Raw genomic sequence first — 17,381 nt, forward strand, 5'->3', positions numbered from 1 at the left:
AAGGGAAAATTAACTCTGTCGAAACTTTTTCCGATTGTAATCGCCATGGCGATATGTTTAAATGGGAAGGGAAGAGTGGTGGGTTTCTAAATGGAAAACCAGGGCTGGGTGTGAACGATTCAGGGGAAAAGGCCGTTTTACCATCTGGTAACACTGCTCTGCATACACGAAAATAAAATTTTTTTGACAAATCGTGCATGTTTTCGCTCGGTAAAAAAAAAAGCAGGCCGCGCGAGCCCTAGCTAGCTAGACCGCCGCCCTTCCCGTCCCACGAAACGCAGCGCATCGCATCCCGCGTTCCGCGTTTCCACTTGTGTGTTTGTTATGAATATACCGAAGGTGACAACATCGCTTGGTGCCGCCGAAAAGGCGAAACCCGAAAGAGTAGCATCCGTGGCCGCCGCTGCCTTCAATGCGGTCAGCCTGCAGAAGCGCAGCGGCGACGACACCGCCACTCCGGCGGAGGATCCCACGCGCAAGAAGGCCAAGACGGAGCTGCTCCTCGGAACTGGAACGCCAGCGCCCAGTTTGCCCGCCAAAGCGTCGACCACCGCACCGCAGCAGCTCCTCTTCCAGCGGAGTGGCCAGCAAACTAAGGTTCAGGTAAAAGCTGTGTCAGAGTCGCAGGATGTTGAGTCGACGGACGGCGTCTGGGACGCCCGCGATCAGCAGATCATAGTGTGCAACTTTGGCTCCGGCACTGAAATGGGTGCAATCAAGGCGGAGGACGCTGACAAGCAGAGTGAGTACAAAATCAGCACGCCAAGGAACAGTCAGTCTAATCCTTTTTTCACACCGAAACACAGCCTTTACCAGCTTTACCAAAAAGGAGGGCGCCTCCTCGTCGGCATCGTCATCCTCGTCCACCGCGTCCGTCATTTCCATCGAGCCCAGTGGCTCGGGGCAGGATCATGTTGAAAACTCCGGCAAATCTGAGGACCTCGACTACGTGCTTATGCCAGCCAGCGGCGCGGATAGCACTGCGACCGTGGTCAACTCCACCGGAACAGGAACTCCATCAGGAACGCCTATTGCAGCCACCTCCACCATTATTTTGAACGCTAACAACGGGACGGCAGGAACCAGTGGAGCCGGCACTACAACAATTCTCACCCAGAAATCCGGTCACACGAACTACAACATATTTAATACCATGGCCACTGGCAGCCAAACGCCCACCACAACATTGTTGAACCGGGTGAATCTGCACCCCAAGATGAAAACCCAGCTGGTGGTTAACGCCAAGAAGCTATCGGAAGTTACGCAAACCACGGCCAAAGTGTCAATTGGCAACAAAACAATATCGGTGCCGCTGCTCAAACCGCTGATGAGCGCCAGTGGAGCGGCCACTGCCGGAGGAGCGACGATTGTAGAGAGCAAACAACTATTGCAGCCGGGTGGACAGGTGACCACTGTAATGAGTGCTGCGCAGCCGAGTGGGGGTCAGCAGGTGCATCCACACGTCCATACGCATGGACATCACAACTTCACCAAACTTATCAAACGGGGTCCAAAAAATAGCGGCACTATTGTCTCATTCTCGGGGCTACAGATCAAGCCGGCGAACACCAAAATTGTGGCCACCAAGGTGGTAAGCAAGAAGATGCTGCAGCTTCAGCAGCACCAACAACAGATCCAACAGCAGCAGCAGATACAGCAGCTGCAGGTGACCAGCGGAGGAGGCCTTGCTCCGCCCACAGGCAGCATAGTGACCATCACCACCACCAATCCCAGCCAAACGTACGCAATGGTTCAGGATTCTGCGACTGTGGGAGCTGCATCCCATTCGGAGGAAGATGCGCCGGCGCCTCGAAAGATTACTGCCTACTCCGAGAACCTTCAAAAAATTCTTAACAAGAGCAAGTCCCAGGACACGACTGGAGCTCCGGAGGAGTTCGCCAACATTAACAGCGTGGTGATAAAGCCGCTCGACAAGAATACACTCAATTGTCCGACCAGCTTTAACATCTTTAAGCAGCAGCAGCACTCACAGGCTGCTCAAAGCCAATCAATCTCCGCGGTAGGCAGTGGAGCTGGTACACCCGTGACGTTTACCATGGCATCGGGGAATGCCTCAGATCTGGCCACCACCTCCACCGTTTCCGTTTCGGCGGGAACTATCTGCATAAACAGTCCGATGATGGGCACGCGGCCGATAATCTCCATTCAGAACAAGAACATATCCCTGGTGCTGTCCAAGACGACCATGGCCCAGCAAAAACCGAAGATGATAACCACAACCACGTTGGCCAGCCAGGCGGCGCTGCAGATGCATCATGCTTTGGTTCAGGATTCGAGTGCAGACAAGGCGGGATCTGCTGCAACCTCTGGATCTGCTACCTCGGGAGCTTCAATGCAGCTGAAGTTAACGGCCGCCAATGCGCCCACCAAACTAAGCGTTAGTCTGGCCCCGGACGTGGTCAAGCTGGAGGAAGTTGGCACCGAATCTAAGGCAAAGCTACTGGTCAAACAGGAGGCGGTTGTAAAGGATAGCATTGGGACGCCGTCCAGTGAGCAGGAGCGAGGCGAGGAGATCAGTACGCCGGAGAAGCGTTTGAACGCAAATGCCACAATGACGCCCATTAACCAGGTGCAGAATCAGTCTGCCAATCAAATTCAAATGGCCACAACTACCTCAACTGCTTCGAATCCCAGCACACCCAATCCTACAGTGAGTGCGACACCGCTGAACAACCAGCGCTCGGCAGCGGAGGACAATGCTCTTCTTAAGCAGCTGCTCCAAAACAACAGCAGCAGCCATAGCCTCAATCAGATAAGCATCACGTCGGCTCACGTCGGTTCCGCCTCCACTACGGCACCTCTTTCCGCCCGCAAGGTTATCAATGTACGGGCGCCCAGCATGGGAAAGGTCAGAAGTTTGGAGGATCAACTGGCGCGTCCGGTGATTCCGCCGGTGCCCACTGCCACGCAAGCGGCAGGTAGTAGTAGCAGTAGCGGTGGAGCTGTGCCCACGTCCACCACCACCACAACGGTGGCCAGTGGAGGAAGCAGCCAACAGGTAGCCACCGCCTCAGCGACTGCTATACCGGTTACCGCTGTCGCAATTACCACACCAGGTGTGGGTGGAGAGCCAAAGCTGGAGCAGAAATCCGATCAGCCGGCAGCAAGTATGCAGAATCAGAACCAAAACCAGGCGCCTCCACCACCACCGCCTCCGCAGCAGCAGCAGCAGCAGCAACTTCACCAGCCGCAGCAGCTGCAACCGTCACCCCACCAAGTCAAGCAGACTGTGCAGATTGTGTCCAAGGAGACGTCGTTCATCTCAGGACCAGTTGCAGCTAAAACACTGGTGACGGAAGCCACATCGAAGTCGGCTGAACTGCTACCTCCGCCGCCCTACGAAATGGCCACTGCTCCAATATCGAACGTTACCATATCCATATCCACCAAGCAAGCGGCGCCAAAGGAACTGCAGATGAAGCCCAAGGCGGTTGCCATGTCACTGCCCATGGAGCAGGGCGAAGAGTCGCTGCCGGAGCAAGCGGAGCCGCCGCCTCATTCGGAACAGGGAGCCACTGTAGCGGGCGTTGCACCTCACTCCGGAGGTTCCCTTGTGTCTGCGCAATGGACCAATAACCATATTGAAGGTGGTGCAGCCACCACAAAGATACCTTTCAAGCCCGGAGAGCCCCAGAAACGCAAGCTCCCCATGCATCCACAACTGGACGAAAAGCAGCTCCAGCAACAGGCAGAGATTCCCATTAGCAACTCACTGCCAACAACTCCGACTGGACAAGGTACTCCGGACAAAGTACAGCTCATCTCAGCGATTGCCAGTTATGTGAAGAAATCCGGTGGACCCAACGAGGCACAACCCATTCAGAACCAGAGCCAAGGCCAAGCACAGATGCAGGCGCAAATGCAGGCGACGATGCAAGGACACCTGTCTGGGCAGATTCCCGGCCAAATCTCCGGACACGCTGCTGGGCAGATGCCCGCTCAAATGCATTTGCAAGTACAGCATCAGCTCCATATGGCCGTGCATCCACAGCAGCAGCAGCAGCAGCAGCAACTGCACCAGAACCAACAACAGAATGCGACGATTCCCGTTCCAGTTGGTGGACAGGGTGCAGTGCCCATTCCCGGGCCCACCATGGAACCCAAGGCGGGTGACCAAAGAAAGCGCCGCAAACGTGAGGTTCAGAAGCCAAGGCGCACGAATCTGAACGCCGGCCAAGCGGCTGGAGCTCTCAAGGATCTAACAGGTCCACTACCGGCAGGTGCAATGGTCCAACTGGCAGGAATGCCGCCGGGGACACAGTACATACAAGGCGCGGCATCAGGGACTGGTCATGTGATCACCAGTACCGGACAAGGAGTTACTCTGGGTGGAGTAGGAGCCAGTAGTGGAACCGGTTCCTCGCCCATGCTCAAGAAGCGAGTGCGCAAGTTTTCCAAGGTAGAGGAGGATCACGATGCATTTACCGAGAAGTTGCTGACGCACATCCGTCAAATGCAGCCGCTTCAAGTGCTGGAGCCGCATCTAAATCGCAACTTTCACTTTCTTATCGGGAGTAACGAGACATCTGGAGCTGGTTCGCCCGGCTCGATGAGCTCTACAGCTTCTGCCGGATCATCTTCGGCGGGAGGAGGTAAACTCAAGGGAGGATCTCGAGGCTGGCCACTGAGCAGGCATTTGGAAGGTCTGGAGGACTGTGATGGCGCCATCCTCGGCCGCTATGGACGAGTACATCTGCCGGGTATACCCTCGTTGTACGATAGCGAACGCTTTGGCGGAAGTAGAGGTCTAGTTGGTGGATCTGCGGGTACCCGTTCACCCTCGCCAGCAGATTCTGCGGGAGCAGAGAAGATGATACCAATGTCTAGCATCCAAAACGATTTTTATGACCAGGAGTTCTCCACGCATATGGAGCGTAATCCTAGGGAACGCCTGGTACGACACATTGGAGCCGTCAAGGATTGCAATTTAGAGACCGTAGACCTAGTGGAGAGCGAGGGCGTGGCTGCGTGGGCGGCTTTTCCGCGACTTACCCGCTATCCGGGATTAATACTGCTCAATGGAAACAGCCGCTGCCATGGACGGATGTCGCCGGTCGCGCTGCCGGAGGATCCGCTGACCATGCGCGTACCCGTGTCTCCACTGCTTCGATCCTGCGGCGAGGAGCTACGCAAGACACAGCAGATGGAGCTCGGAATGGGACCGCTGGGCAATAATAATAATAACAACTACCAGCAGAAGAACCAGAATGTGATACTCGCACTGCCCGCCACGGCCTCGGAGAACATAGCCGGCGTGCTGCGGGATCTGGCCAATCTACTGCACCTGGCACCCGCCCTTACCTGCAAGATCATCGAGGACAAGATTGGCAACAAGTTGGAGGACCAGTTTATGAATCAGGACGATGACAAGCACATCGACTTTAAGCGGCCACTAAGCCAAGTGAGTCACGGTCATCTGAGGAAGATTCTTAACGGGCGCCGTAAGCTGTGCCGCAGCTGCGGAAATATGGTTCATGCCACTGGGCTGCGGGTTCCTCGGCACAGTGTTCCTGCACTAGAAGAGCAGCTGCCCCGGTTGGCTCAACTAATGGACATGTTGCCGAGGAAAGCAGTTCCCCCTCCTTTTGTGTACTTCTGCGATCGCGCCTGCTTTGCGAGATTCAAGTGGAACGGAAAGGATGGCCAGGCGGAGGCGGCTAGTCTGTTGCTTCAGCCAGCGGGCGGCTCCACTGCGAAATCATCCAACGGAGACTCGCCCGGCAGCTTTGGCACCAGCTCAACAGCCCCAGCGGAAATGGTAGTCAAACAAGAGCCAGAGGACGAGGCTGAGAAAACGCCGGGCGTACCTGGCACCCCCACAAATATACCCGTGCAGCGCAAGTGCATCGTGAAGTGTTTCAGTGCTGATTGCTTCTCCACGGACTCGACGTCCACCGAACTGGAGTTCGAGGGAACTGCGGGTGCGGGAACTGGGACTGGACCGGTTAATAATACTGTGTGGGAAACAGAGACTAGTGGGCTGCAGCTGGAGGACACACGGCAGTGCGTCTTCTGCAATCAGCGTGGTGACGGCCAGGCGGATGGACCCTCGCGACTGCTCAACTTCGATGTGGATAAATGGGTAAGTGAACATGCTAACCACAATGATTGCATCGCAGCTTAATGTACCCTTTCGCATTCAGGTTCACCTTAACTGTGCCCTGTGGTCCAACGGCGTGTACGAGACGGTGTCTGGGGCGCTGATGAACTTCCAGACAGCTCTGCAAGCGGGACTGAACCAGGCGTGCAGCGCATGTCACCAACTGGGCGCCACCATCAAGTGCTTCAAGTCGCGATGCAACAGTCTGTACCACCTGCCATGCGCCATTCGCGAGGAGTGCGTCTTCTACAAGAACAAGTCCGTGCACTGCAGCGTTCATGGTCATGCTCATGCCGGCATCGCCATGGGAGCAGGAGGAGGCAACACGACTGGCGCCGGAGTGGGAGGTTCTGTGGCAGACAATGAACTGGGCTCTCTGGTTGTTCATCGCAGAGTTTTCGTCGATCGGGATGAAAATCGGCAGGTGGCCACCGTCATGCACTATTCAGAGTTGAGCAACCTGCTGCGTGTGGGCAACATGACGTTCCTGAACGTGGGTCAGTTGCTGCCGCATCAGCTGGAGGCCTTCCACACACCCCACTACATCTACCCCATTGGCTATAAGGTGGTAAGTACACGTTCGGCCCAATTTGAATCGAATCGAATTCCGGAGTGTTAATGAAGGTAATCTTTAATCACTCTCCTCCTCCACCCACAGAGTCGCTACTACTGGTGCGTGCGACGACCCAATCGTAGGTGTCGATACATTTGCAGTATCGCGGAGGCCGGATGCAAGCCCGAGTTTCGCATCCTGGTGCAGGACGCCGGCGACAAGGAGCCGGAGCGCGAGTTCCGGGACAGTTCGCCCTCGGCTGTCTGGCAGCAGATCCTGCAGCCAATCACGCGACTTCGTAAGGTCCACAAGTGGTTGCAGCTCTTCCCCCAGCACATCAGTGGTGAGGACCTATTTGGCCTAACGGAACCGGCCATAGTGCGAATCCTGGAAAGCCTCCCGGGCATTGAGACTCTCACTGACTACCGCTTCAAGTACGGTCGCAATCCGCTGCTCGAGTTCCCGCTAGCCATCAATCCGTCGGGAGCGGCACGTACGGAACCCAAGCAACGCCAGCTGCTCGTCTGGAGGAAGCCACATACGCAACGCACGGCCGGCAGCTGCAGCACCCAGCGGATGGCCAACTCGGCTGCGATCGCCGGTGAGGTGGCCTGCCCCTACAGCAAGCAGTTTGTACATTCGAAGAGCTCCCAGTACAAAAAGATGAAGCAGGAGTGGCGTAACAACGTCTACTTGGCGAGGTGAGATTCTAGGATCTATTCAATAACCACTGATTGCTCAGGCCCGCATTTTCTAGGTCTAAGATCCAGGGTCTTGGCTTGTATGCAGCTCGGGACATTGAGAAACACACCATGATAATCGAATACATTGGCGAGGTTATCCGCACCGAAGTCTCCGAGATACGAGAGAAGCAGTACGAGTCGAAGGTGGGTTTTGTGACCAGGTTGACCTTCGTGACCTTGACTAATCAGTGATCTCTGAATCCTTAGAACCGTGGCATCTACATGTTCCGGCTGGATGAGGATCGCGTGGTGGACGCCACTCTAAGCGGCGGGTTGGCGCGCTACATCAACCATTCGTGCAATCCCAACTGTGTTACCGAGATAGTGGAGGTCGATCGCGACGTGCGGATCATAATATTCGCCAAGCGGAAGATCTATCGCGGCGAGGAGGTGGGTTCCGCAACTGGAAAAGTGATACGCATGTAACTGGAATTGTAATAACTCTTCAATCGTTTGCTTTAGCTCTCGTACGACTACAAGTTCGACATTGAGGACGAGTCGCACAAGATACCGTGTGCCTGTGGAGCGCCCAACTGCCGCAAGTGGATGAACTAGAGTCGGGAGGAGCCTCTGGCGGAGGACCAAAGGAAGCGCAAGAAGCGGCGGCGTGCACGTCGCTCCCAGTGAACAGGAACAGTAACAGTAACAGTAACAGGAACAGGAAAAGGACTTGTTGTATCTGATCAAATAGATAGATTCGCTAAGCAGTATAGTTCGTGTACATATATACAATTATATATATATGCTAAATGCAGATACGCGTATATGCTCGTGGAGAGCATATAACCTTGTAAGTTATGTATATGTGCCCACTGTAGCCAATTCGTATCCTTTATATCGCTCTTAAGTGCAAAAGTGGAGGGAGTGGAGAGTGTCTTCATAGTTTAAATTGAATGATTGCTATCGTTTCCATATAGAAAGAATATACATATAAATGTTACTGCTAGGACACGACCACCCCTGTAATGTATTTCGGACCCCCTCCCCTCACACAGTCGCTGGAGCACCTAATTTTATTTGTTTTAGCACCATCTCCACATTCATCACTACCATCACTACCATCACCATTGCAATAATCGCGAGCAAACTGACCGCCCGATGGCCAACCCAAAACTTGACTTTATGCGTGTGTGCCTTCCCCTCTGTTTACCATTATTATTATTATCATAATTGTAGCGGTTATCTTTCAATATTCGGCAACTTTACATGGTGGAGCGATCCTTCGTTATCGTTATCCTACATGTATCGTGCACAACCTTCTTTGAATATATACACTGATAAGGATATAAACACCTATTTCTATTTTATTTTAATAGTTTTGCGATTACTTTTAAGTACATTAACTAACTCCAAGCAACGTGTATTTTTCATCCCCTTAAATAGTAGCTAAGTAAATTTTATGCCACCATTTTACGCACACGATCTTTTATTTCAACTTATGGCAAAAGGCGAACGGCTAACTGGGGGAAACTGCTAACAAAATAGGGCCGACAGATATTGCAGCTTTAACTTTAGGTTCTCCGCTTGGCCAGCGCTAGAAGCCTCTGGAGCTGGACTGCTGCGGCCAGGGTGAGAATATCGAAGTTCTTCAGGTACCAGGATATGTTGTACATGATGTGGATGCGCCAGTTCTTGTCCAGGAACGCTTTGTAGAAGTGGCTCATCTGGTCCGCGGAAACCTCGTTAGTTCCGTTCTCCTTGTGCAGCCGAATGAAGTCCTCCTTTTCCTGTGAACCGAGCCAAACCGAAAGAGACGGAGTTAGTGCATTAGAAAGAGATGGCACAGTGGCCGTGGTTGTACCTCATAGAAGCGCTTGTTGTGTCTGGTCCAGAAGTCCGTGTTCCACGCCTCCACCTCGATCCGCTTCAGGCGCAAGCTCCTCGCCAGCCGCGTCTCCTCATCGCCGTAGTGCCGCACGTACGGACGTAGGTTCGATTGCGCGTCCGGCGGTCCTATGTAGTCACACTTCACCGCCTTGGGATCGGGCTTGTGTGCCAAACCGACTACGGGCTTTTCCTGTGGCGGTGGACATCCCGGCTGCACTGCGGCATAGCATCGCGGTAGCTGTATAAACTAGGTATTGAAAATCCAAATCCTGTAGGGCAACATAATCGTGGACTCACGCTGAACTGGGAAAGCAATATCCGGGGCTGGCACCTAAAACATTTGTTCATTTTTCGGTTATGTTATGTGTGAGGTCCAGTGTGGCCGACTGTGACGCTAGGTAACAGCCTAAATATGGATGCCAACAAACATTGTGGGCATTCGAATGCGATTCTCGACCGAATTTCTGGAGTTCCAGATACCAGGCGAGCAGAATCCGCAGCTAGTAGCCAGCTGGTACTTTTCGACAAAATCAAATAACAGTTGGTTTTTTCCAAAATGGCCGCCCAGTCGCCATTAAAATCGCCATTGAACCAATAGGAATGCGCCCCTTTAAAAATGAACAGTTAGATCAGAGCTTAAGCAAGAGCAGAGATGCGAAAACCATTTGTTTTTTTGTACGTGACACGCAATGAGCACGTCAGTCACGAAAAATTAGCACCCTCCCTAGTAATTTGCTTGTATCGTGAAAATAAAACGAGACACGGGAGCATCTCTGAAAACTATGTAAAAACGGCGCCTTGGTCACTTACTGCGGTTTATGCTCGCCTGGTGATTGGAACAAGAAATCTACCGATTTGCTGTCGAAATTTGTTGCTGCGAAATTATTTTTTCGGTCAAAACGGGCATGATGATCGTCTTTAAACACCAGGCGAACAGAAAACGTAGTGGGACGACAGCTGATCGCTTTGCGAACTCAATCAGCTGTTCATAATCAACCATCTTTTTGAAGGGGTCAACTCTGACCAATCAGCATCAAGCACTATGGAAAAGAACCGTTGGTTTACGGCTAGGCAACGCTTAGAGATGCGAAAACCATTTGTTTCTTTGTTCGTGACACGATTAAGAACGACATGTACGATAGACCACACTTATTACAATGGTTCGTGAATATAAAACCATGTTTTTTTTAATAAGAAACTTGTTTGTTAGTTTACATTTAACAACAATAAAAAGAAAATCGTATAAAATGAATTCCCCTATTATCTAAGATTATTAATAATATTTTTATCGAATTGGAAATGTGAACTATCGGTCTGTGCAAACCACCTCTAGCGTTTATAGCTATCCCGTGACAATAAACCCAACTGGAAAAAACAAACGGTGAAAATCCGGGGAGAATTCCGGGGAAAATGTCACCCAAAAACAATCACGATCCCTCGTCGTCCGGCGACTCTGGCAACAGCAATGTCCAGGAGGCGGACCTCCAAGGTGAGTTTCGGCAGCGCCTCGTTTCTGGTCGGGATTGGCTCTAATGGAATGACCCCTGCAGAGATGGAGGACGTGAACAACAGCTTGGACGCTCTCAGCTGTGCCCTGGACGCCGTGGAGCAGCGCACGGACGACATCATGTCCCAACTGCGGGAGCTGCTTAACTCCAACCGGGAGATCCGTCGTCTGCTTGCGGAGGAAAATGACAACGCACCTGAATCGGGGGACGACAACATGGACGGGCAGTCGGGCAGCGAAACCGCATCCAAGTAGATCCGTCTACGAGCAGTTATTGTTTTATTCACCCCAATCGTTTTTAGGCACATTGAGTGCTGTTTCTTTCTATTATCATGTATTTTTGTTCTAAATCCTAAGTAAACGTAATTGAAGGAAGGCAAACTTAAGGTTCACTAGGTCTGGCGCGCTTTCTTGCGTTTTGGCTTTTCTGCGATTTCACCCTGGACAGCGGCATCGCTAGCAATATACTTGAACATGATCTCGAACATGCGCTTTGATTCCTCCTTGAGGCGGGCGTTCTCGGCCAGCAGCTTTTGCACGTTGACGTCGTTTGTCTGTGGTGAGTCTGTTTCCGATTCTGCATCCGATTCTTCGGACTCCGCTTCCTTGGTGGTTTCCATTTCCTCGGCTTCGGATTCTACTTCTTCGACCTCCGAATCACCGTCCTCTGCTGCGGACTCGACATCTATAGCTTCGGATTCAGCTTCAACTTCTTCGTCCTCGTCCTCGTCCTCCTTATTCTTATCCTTTCCCGTACTCATGGACGCTATAAGCTTGAGTAATATCTCCTCATCCGTGCCCGGGTAACTTTGGGTGTAGTCCAGCTCTGGTGTTTTGCGTCCACTGGAATAGTCCTGCTCTATAAACAGCTCGATACCTTCGTTCTCATCCGGCGGACTGATCATCCGCTTTAGACTGTCGGCGAATAGCTGCGGCTGCTTGTGCTCCGGCAGAAAGATGGCTGGACTGAGCAGGCGGATGCGCAGGTTGGTTACGGCGCCTTTTTGGGAAAGACTCTTGATGAGCTGCCGGCTGCCCACGTCCCAGACGCATACCTGATTGTCCTCGCCCCCGGAGACCAGCGTTGAGGCGCTTAAATTCAGTGCCAGACAGGTGATGGCCTTGCCGGGTGTGTGGCCCACAAAGGCCTGGATTTCCTCCTCCTCCAGATGGTATTCCTGAGTAAGTAAAGGAATTAGTTGGCAAAGCAGTGGATGAACGATATGTGGACTCACCTTCATGCGTGGCGCATTTTCCATGTGAAAGACAAACACCTTGCCGTCACCGGAGCCCACATACACCTTGGTCTCCATCTTGTTGACGATCACGCTGTGCAGGGCCACTGGGAACACCACACTCAGCAGCAAGACGCCACCGCACAGGTCGTACACCTTGCAGCAGCGATCCAGCGACACCGTGTACAGATATGAGCGGATGCCTCCGATGCCGGAGTATAGATCGGTGACCGCCAGACCGTGATCATTAAAGCTGTACAGCGGTTCCGTGCTATCTTTGCCCCCGCCCGTGTCCAGTGGGGCGGCGGAGAATGTGAGATCCCAGACCAGCACAGCTCCGTCCTTGCCGCCGCTAATGAAGTGCTCGCCGTTGTCCGTGAAGCGCAGGCAAGTGATCGCCTGGTAGTGCTTCGAGAGGGTGTTAAGCATACGGCCGGAGTTCATGTGCCACAGGTAGATGTTCTCCTGGATGGCGGCTACCAAAAAGCTCCCATCCGGCGTCAGGGCCAAGGCGTTGACTTTGCCGGGCACCACGAACCGCAATCCGGCCATCTGCTCCTGCTTGTTGATGGGCCACACGTGGAGCAGTGGCTTCGCTGAGTTCGCCGCCATCACGTAGTTCAGGTGGATCATGTCCAGGCTGTGGTGCTGGGCGCATCCGCCGCCCTTGTAACGCATCAGGTCGGTGCCAGTCCGCAAATCCTGCACGCTGCATGTCGTGTTGTCCTCGCTGCTCGTGCTGATGAAGAGGGCTTCCACAGCGTCTCCCATGTTGTAATCGGGTCAAAATGCGAGCTGGTGTTATAGTACGTAACAATTTTTAAATTGCATTACTATTATTTATAACTTCAACCGGAAATATGCGGTAGTTTCTTATCGATACTCAAACGCGTGATTTGCTTTGGCGTATCGAACAGTTATTGCGGTAATCGGTTCGGGAGCTCCTCTAACGAAACCTGGTCACACCTCAATTCGGGCCAAAACAAAAATAATAATTTGTTATAAAATAAACAGTTTAGTTTTCAGCTAATGCAGCTAAGCTAACAAAATGCACCTGACGCTGATCAATTTGTTCAAGAAGACTGTGCCTGGTCACATATTCCGGGGCAAGCGGCGCCTGGTGAAGCCGGTCAGCCAGCGAGCAATGGACACCCTGACCCGCGAGTACGAGCGCCAGGAGCAGGTCATGCTGCTCCTCCGGCACCCGTATCTCACCCTGGTAAGTCTTGCTCGCTATACGGGCAGCCACACGACCTAATACCACACTGCAACTGTCCGCCCTCAGGAGCAATCTTCCGGTCACGCCAAGGAGCTGCAAAAGCGCGATAAGCTGGTGGCCAAGTGGACGGACGAGCAGACACTGCGCAAGATGAAGCCACACGTTACCATTGAGGAGCGGCTGAACCAGCTGAAGATCAAGGAGGCCTGGGACTAACTATCATTATATCTATATATAAGCCGGCGTTACTTGTTGAATAAATCTAGATGCTATGGAAATTATATAATGCCTGCTGGACTAGAGTATGTCGTTTTGTCCGCCGATTAACATCCATATTGAGCTTGGCTATTTCTACATACAAGTTATTCCATGTTGCAATGAGTCCTGCCAACTTGCTTTTGGACACCAATCGAAAATATCCGATTTTTTTTACAAATTTTTTTTTTCGATTTTTGAATAAAAAATATTCCGTTTTTTTTCGATAGCAGTAAAAATATTTGTCCAAAAGTGGAATGGCATACCTCGTTGAATTCGTAATAAAATTCCCTATCGATCTATGTACATACATAGAAATGCTAATTTTATGCCATTTTTCGCAAATTTTGCAAAAAATTGTCAAATTTTTTTTTTTCGAAAATCAAAAAAGTTGTGATAGACATAGTTAGATATGTTAATTAGCAGCACAAAACAGTTTTTATTTTAGCTGTGCGTCCATTTTTGACCAAATTATGGCGAAAACGCCGACTGAAAATATCAGATTAAAAAAAAAAAATTTTTTTCAATTTTTGAATAAAAAATATTCCGTTTCTTTTCGATAGCAGTGAAAATAGTTGTCCAAAAGTGGAATGCCATACCTCGTTGAATTCGTAATAAAATTCCCTATCGATCTATGTACATACATAGAAATGCTAATTTTTTGCCATTTTTCGCAAATTTTGCTGATGGTACCCCTTATCGAAAATGCAAAAAATTGTCAAATTTTTTTTTTCCGAAAATCAAAAAAGTTGTGATAGACATAGTTAGATATGTTTATTAGCAGCACAAAACAGTCTTTATTTTGGCTGTGCGTCCATTTTTGACCAAGTTATGGCGAAAACGTCGAGTAGCTTGGCCATCGCATCGAAGCAATTGTTGTTATTACCTGTTGACTGTATTTGTTTTCGATTCAACCACCTCGGCCACGCATCTAAATGCTGCTGCTGTTGCAGCTGCTATTAATGTAAATTAAAATCAAAACCCGAATTCCATTTCCGTTTTAACAAGACACTTAATTACATAAGTGTGTCAGATTATGTGTGCTGGGTGTGCCGTGGACTGAGTTTATGGGGTGATGGACACATTTAGTTTAAAAGGCAGTCGTTTGCCGATTGCTTATTGCTCATACGCCATGTATGACGGGGCAGAAGAGAGATGCGTATGCGAATGAAATTAGGAGTGAGGCAAGTTTTGGGGCGAGTGGCACTTAGTTTCGGCTTTCAGCCTTAGCTCCCCGGCTGTCAGGTATTCCGATTTCACATTCACATTCACATTGGCAGTGGCAGTGGCATTTGCATCTGCATCTGCATTTGCATTTGCATTTGCATTTTGCTGCTTGCCAGTCGGCCACGAGTTCGTAATTAAGTTTCAAGTGCAATTCCAGTTTATCGGCTAACCGAATTCACATATGCATCGCTGTATCACCACGTCAGTATCCTGGCAATGCCAAAATAGACATAAGGGAACATAATATGCGATTCACGAGCTCTGTCACTCATTTGTTGTGTTTTCAGTTAGAATAAAAAGGATTTACCTGAATGAAAACCTTGCATTAAAACGGGCTTACATCAAAATAATTTATTATATAGTGGAGACTTAGCATTGAATATTTACTATTACATTTAATTCGTTTTATTCAATATACAACCTAATAAGAAGATTGTTAATTACAATGCGAAATTCAAAAATATTTATATATATACATTAATTTACAGAGGTTTTAATTTCCTTTCACGCAAATAACTATAATCTGAAGGAGAATCACAGGTGCTCAGTTTTTACAAATTCAGTTTGTAATTCTACATTTGCTCAATCGACGTTTAGTCAGGCTTCAAACCCGCGACAGCAGCATTTATAGCAACTTTAAGCGAGAGTTATAACAGCTCAAGAGAGAAGCTGCAGAGAGAGTAAGAGAGTGTACCATGAGTATGGTCAAAAGGAAGGAGATTGTGGGTACGGGTGGGTATGGCAGCTCAAGAGAGAAGCTGCAGAAGGAGAAAGCAGCATTTATGGCAACTTCAAGCGAGAGTTATAACAGCTCAAGAGAGAAGCTGCAGAAGGGGAAAGCAGCATTTATGGCAACTTCAAGCGAGAGTTATAACAGCTCAAGAGAGAAGCTGCAGAAGGGGAAAGCAGCATTTATGGCAACTTCAAGCGAGAGTTATAACAGCTCAAGAGAGAAGCTGCAGCAGGGGAATGCAGAGAAAGTGGAAAGAAGAGAGTAAGAGAGTGAAAGAGATTGTTCTTTTTCGAGGCATTCCCAGCAACAGTAAACAAAAATCGCGAAGCCCACAAACAAAGTGAGTTGAATGAAATTCAAAATAACATATCTTACACTTTTCTAAAAATTTCGAAATTAGTTTACAAACATCCCCCTTTTTGATTTCCAATCTCGTTCCTTTGCGGAGGAAATTTAACCAATATTTATAAGGCCTACATATATTACCTAAATTTGAAGCTATAGTAAAATACACAGATATTCGCTGGCAAGGGAAATAAGCCGAAATAAAAATAAAAACGCTGCATACAACAAAACCAAAAACCAAAACTAATTTTGTCAGCGACGTTGGCGTTGCGACTGACAAGTGACTTGGACTTGGACTCGCAGATCCCCCCCACCCCCTCATCCCTTGGCATAAATAAAAATTCGTTTGGCAATATGCGCGCCGCGTATTTTGTTGCAAAAGTCTTGCATTAATCTAAATATTTGCATGCTTACGTTGCCTCGTCGCTGGAGTGAGGGGGGGTGGTGGCGGAGAGGGGAGAGTTCCCTAGAAAAAGAGGGGAACAAAAAAGTGGGGGGGGGGGGGGGGTAAAACTTTGCCTGCTGCCGCCTCCGCCTATTTATTTATTTTCATCGTCGCCAAATTGTCAACGACTTTTCGGGAAAGCGAAACGGACCGACGCGATCCGGTTTTTCGGCTGGAGTCGCGTTTAAAATGCATTTCGCATGCGATGATGATGACGGCGACGATGGGCGCCATTCCCATGCCCATTTCCATTGCAAATGCAGCGCCAGGGGCGACGGCAGCAATACTTGCAACAGCAGCAGCAGCAGCAGCAGCAGCAACATAAGCTGCAACAGTAACAGCAGTAGCAACAGCAGCTGAGTTTATAGACTGAAGGGTACCCCGCAAACAAATACGCACTGCATTGTAGCTTAAGACCAAGGGTAAATACATATACCTTAAGAATTCTATCAATTCATAATATGCATATGTATTATTACTCATAAAAGTGGATGCATGTTGAATTAGGTGATTTTAACATTTGGCTTTGGCTTTGAAAAGGAATCATAAATTCGTAGCATACTTTTATGGGTTCAAAGTGCCCACTGGATCATTTGCAATTCTAACTTGAAGCTACAGGGTATCAGCATTCGGAAAACGTCATCCGGCGAAGACAAAAGAAGCGCCAGAAATAGTAATGATAATCATTGGGGGAGCTGCTGCGGCTAGCATCTTATTTATTTTCATATATATTTATTTATTTGTACAGCGCTTTCCCGCTTTCCCGCTTTTCCGCTGTTCTCCGCCATTTAATTTGCGGCTGCATTTGAAGTTATCAAAACCATTTAAACGAATTTCCTCGCATTTGCATTTCCCTTCGCTGGCGCACAAAATGCAGAAAATAATGCGGAAAAGTGGCGGTTGCTCTGATCGCCGCCCTTCGAGGATAATGACCCGCCAAGAAAAGAGATTTTTCCCGAATATTCGGGCTTTTCCACACACACACTTTCCAATGTTTTTTTTTTTTGTATGTATACAATTTGTTTTTCGTTTTCGTTTGGCTGCTGAGAGGAACGATGGGCAATGTCAACGTCTATATGTATGTCAAATTAATTGATGACCAATTTGCGTTTTCAATTAAAAGCAACGGTGCACTTTTTTGTCCAGATACAATTTCATGTCACTGCCACGC

General features: G+C 49.7%; 5 protein-coding genes across 5 annotated transcripts; 3 read left to right on the forward strand and 2 right to left on the reverse strand.

Moving 5' to 3' along the window:
* Window positions 1-147: 147 nt before the first annotated feature.
* LOC6524485 (histone-lysine N-methyltransferase trr) lies at window positions 148-8,830 on the forward strand. The gene is made up of 7 exons (XM_039370227.2): window positions 148-742; window positions 807-6,103; window positions 6,165-6,689; window positions 6,780-7,375; window positions 7,432-7,561; window positions 7,625-7,807; window positions 7,880-8,830. Exons 1-7 carry the CDS (start codon window positions 325-327, stop codon window positions 7,970-7,972), a joined length of 7,242 nt encoding a protein of 2,413 aa, XP_039226161.1. The 5' UTR covers window positions 148-324; the 3' UTR covers window positions 7,973-8,830.
* LOC6524486 (COA8 family protein CG14806, mitochondrial) lies at window positions 8,826-9,696 on the reverse strand. The gene is made up of 3 exons (XM_002100307.3): window positions 9,542-9,696; window positions 9,219-9,482; window positions 8,826-9,144 (listed from the first exon to the last, which is right to left on the reverse strand). The coding sequence occupies exons 1-3, from the start codon at window positions 9,590-9,592 to the stop codon at window positions 8,929-8,931; spliced, it is 531 nt and encodes a 176-aa protein (XP_002100343.1). The 5' UTR covers window positions 9,593-9,696; the 3' UTR covers window positions 8,826-8,928.
* An 867-nt stretch (window positions 9,697-10,563) lies between these two features.
* On the forward strand, window positions 10,564-11,132 carry LOC6524487 (UPF0184 protein CG14818). The gene is made up of 2 exons (XM_002100308.4): window positions 10,564-10,733; window positions 10,795-11,132. Exons 1-2 carry the CDS (start codon window positions 10,655-10,657, stop codon window positions 11,004-11,006), a joined length of 291 nt encoding a protein of 96 aa, XP_002100344.1. The 5' UTR covers window positions 10,564-10,654; the 3' UTR covers window positions 11,007-11,132.
* On the reverse strand, window positions 11,064-12,881 carry LOC6524488 (WD repeat-containing protein 18). The gene is made up of 2 exons (XM_002100309.4): window positions 11,987-12,881; window positions 11,064-11,929 (listed from the first exon to the last, which is right to left on the reverse strand). The coding sequence occupies exons 1-2, from the start codon at window positions 12,755-12,757 to the stop codon at window positions 11,144-11,146; spliced, it is 1,557 nt and encodes a 518-aa protein (XP_002100345.1). The 5' UTR covers window positions 12,758-12,881; the 3' UTR covers window positions 11,064-11,143.
* A 40-nt stretch (window positions 12,882-12,921) lies between these two features.
* LOC6524489 (ribosomal protein 63, mitochondrial) lies at window positions 12,922-13,486 on the forward strand. The gene is made up of 2 exons (XM_002100310.4): window positions 12,922-13,205; window positions 13,272-13,486. Exons 1-2 carry the CDS (start codon window positions 13,035-13,037, stop codon window positions 13,419-13,421), a joined length of 321 nt encoding a protein of 106 aa, XP_002100346.1. The 5' UTR covers window positions 12,922-13,034; the 3' UTR covers window positions 13,422-13,486.
* The last annotated feature ends 3,895 nt before the right edge of the window (window positions 13,487-17,381 follow it).

This window comes from Drosophila yakuba, chromosome X (assembly GCF_016746365.2).
Source record: "Drosophila yakuba strain Tai18E2 chromosome X, Prin_Dyak_Tai18E2_2.1, whole genome shotgun sequence".
In the NCBI taxonomy this organism is placed as follows: Eukaryota; Metazoa; Arthropoda; class Insecta; order Diptera; family Drosophilidae; genus Drosophila; species Drosophila yakuba.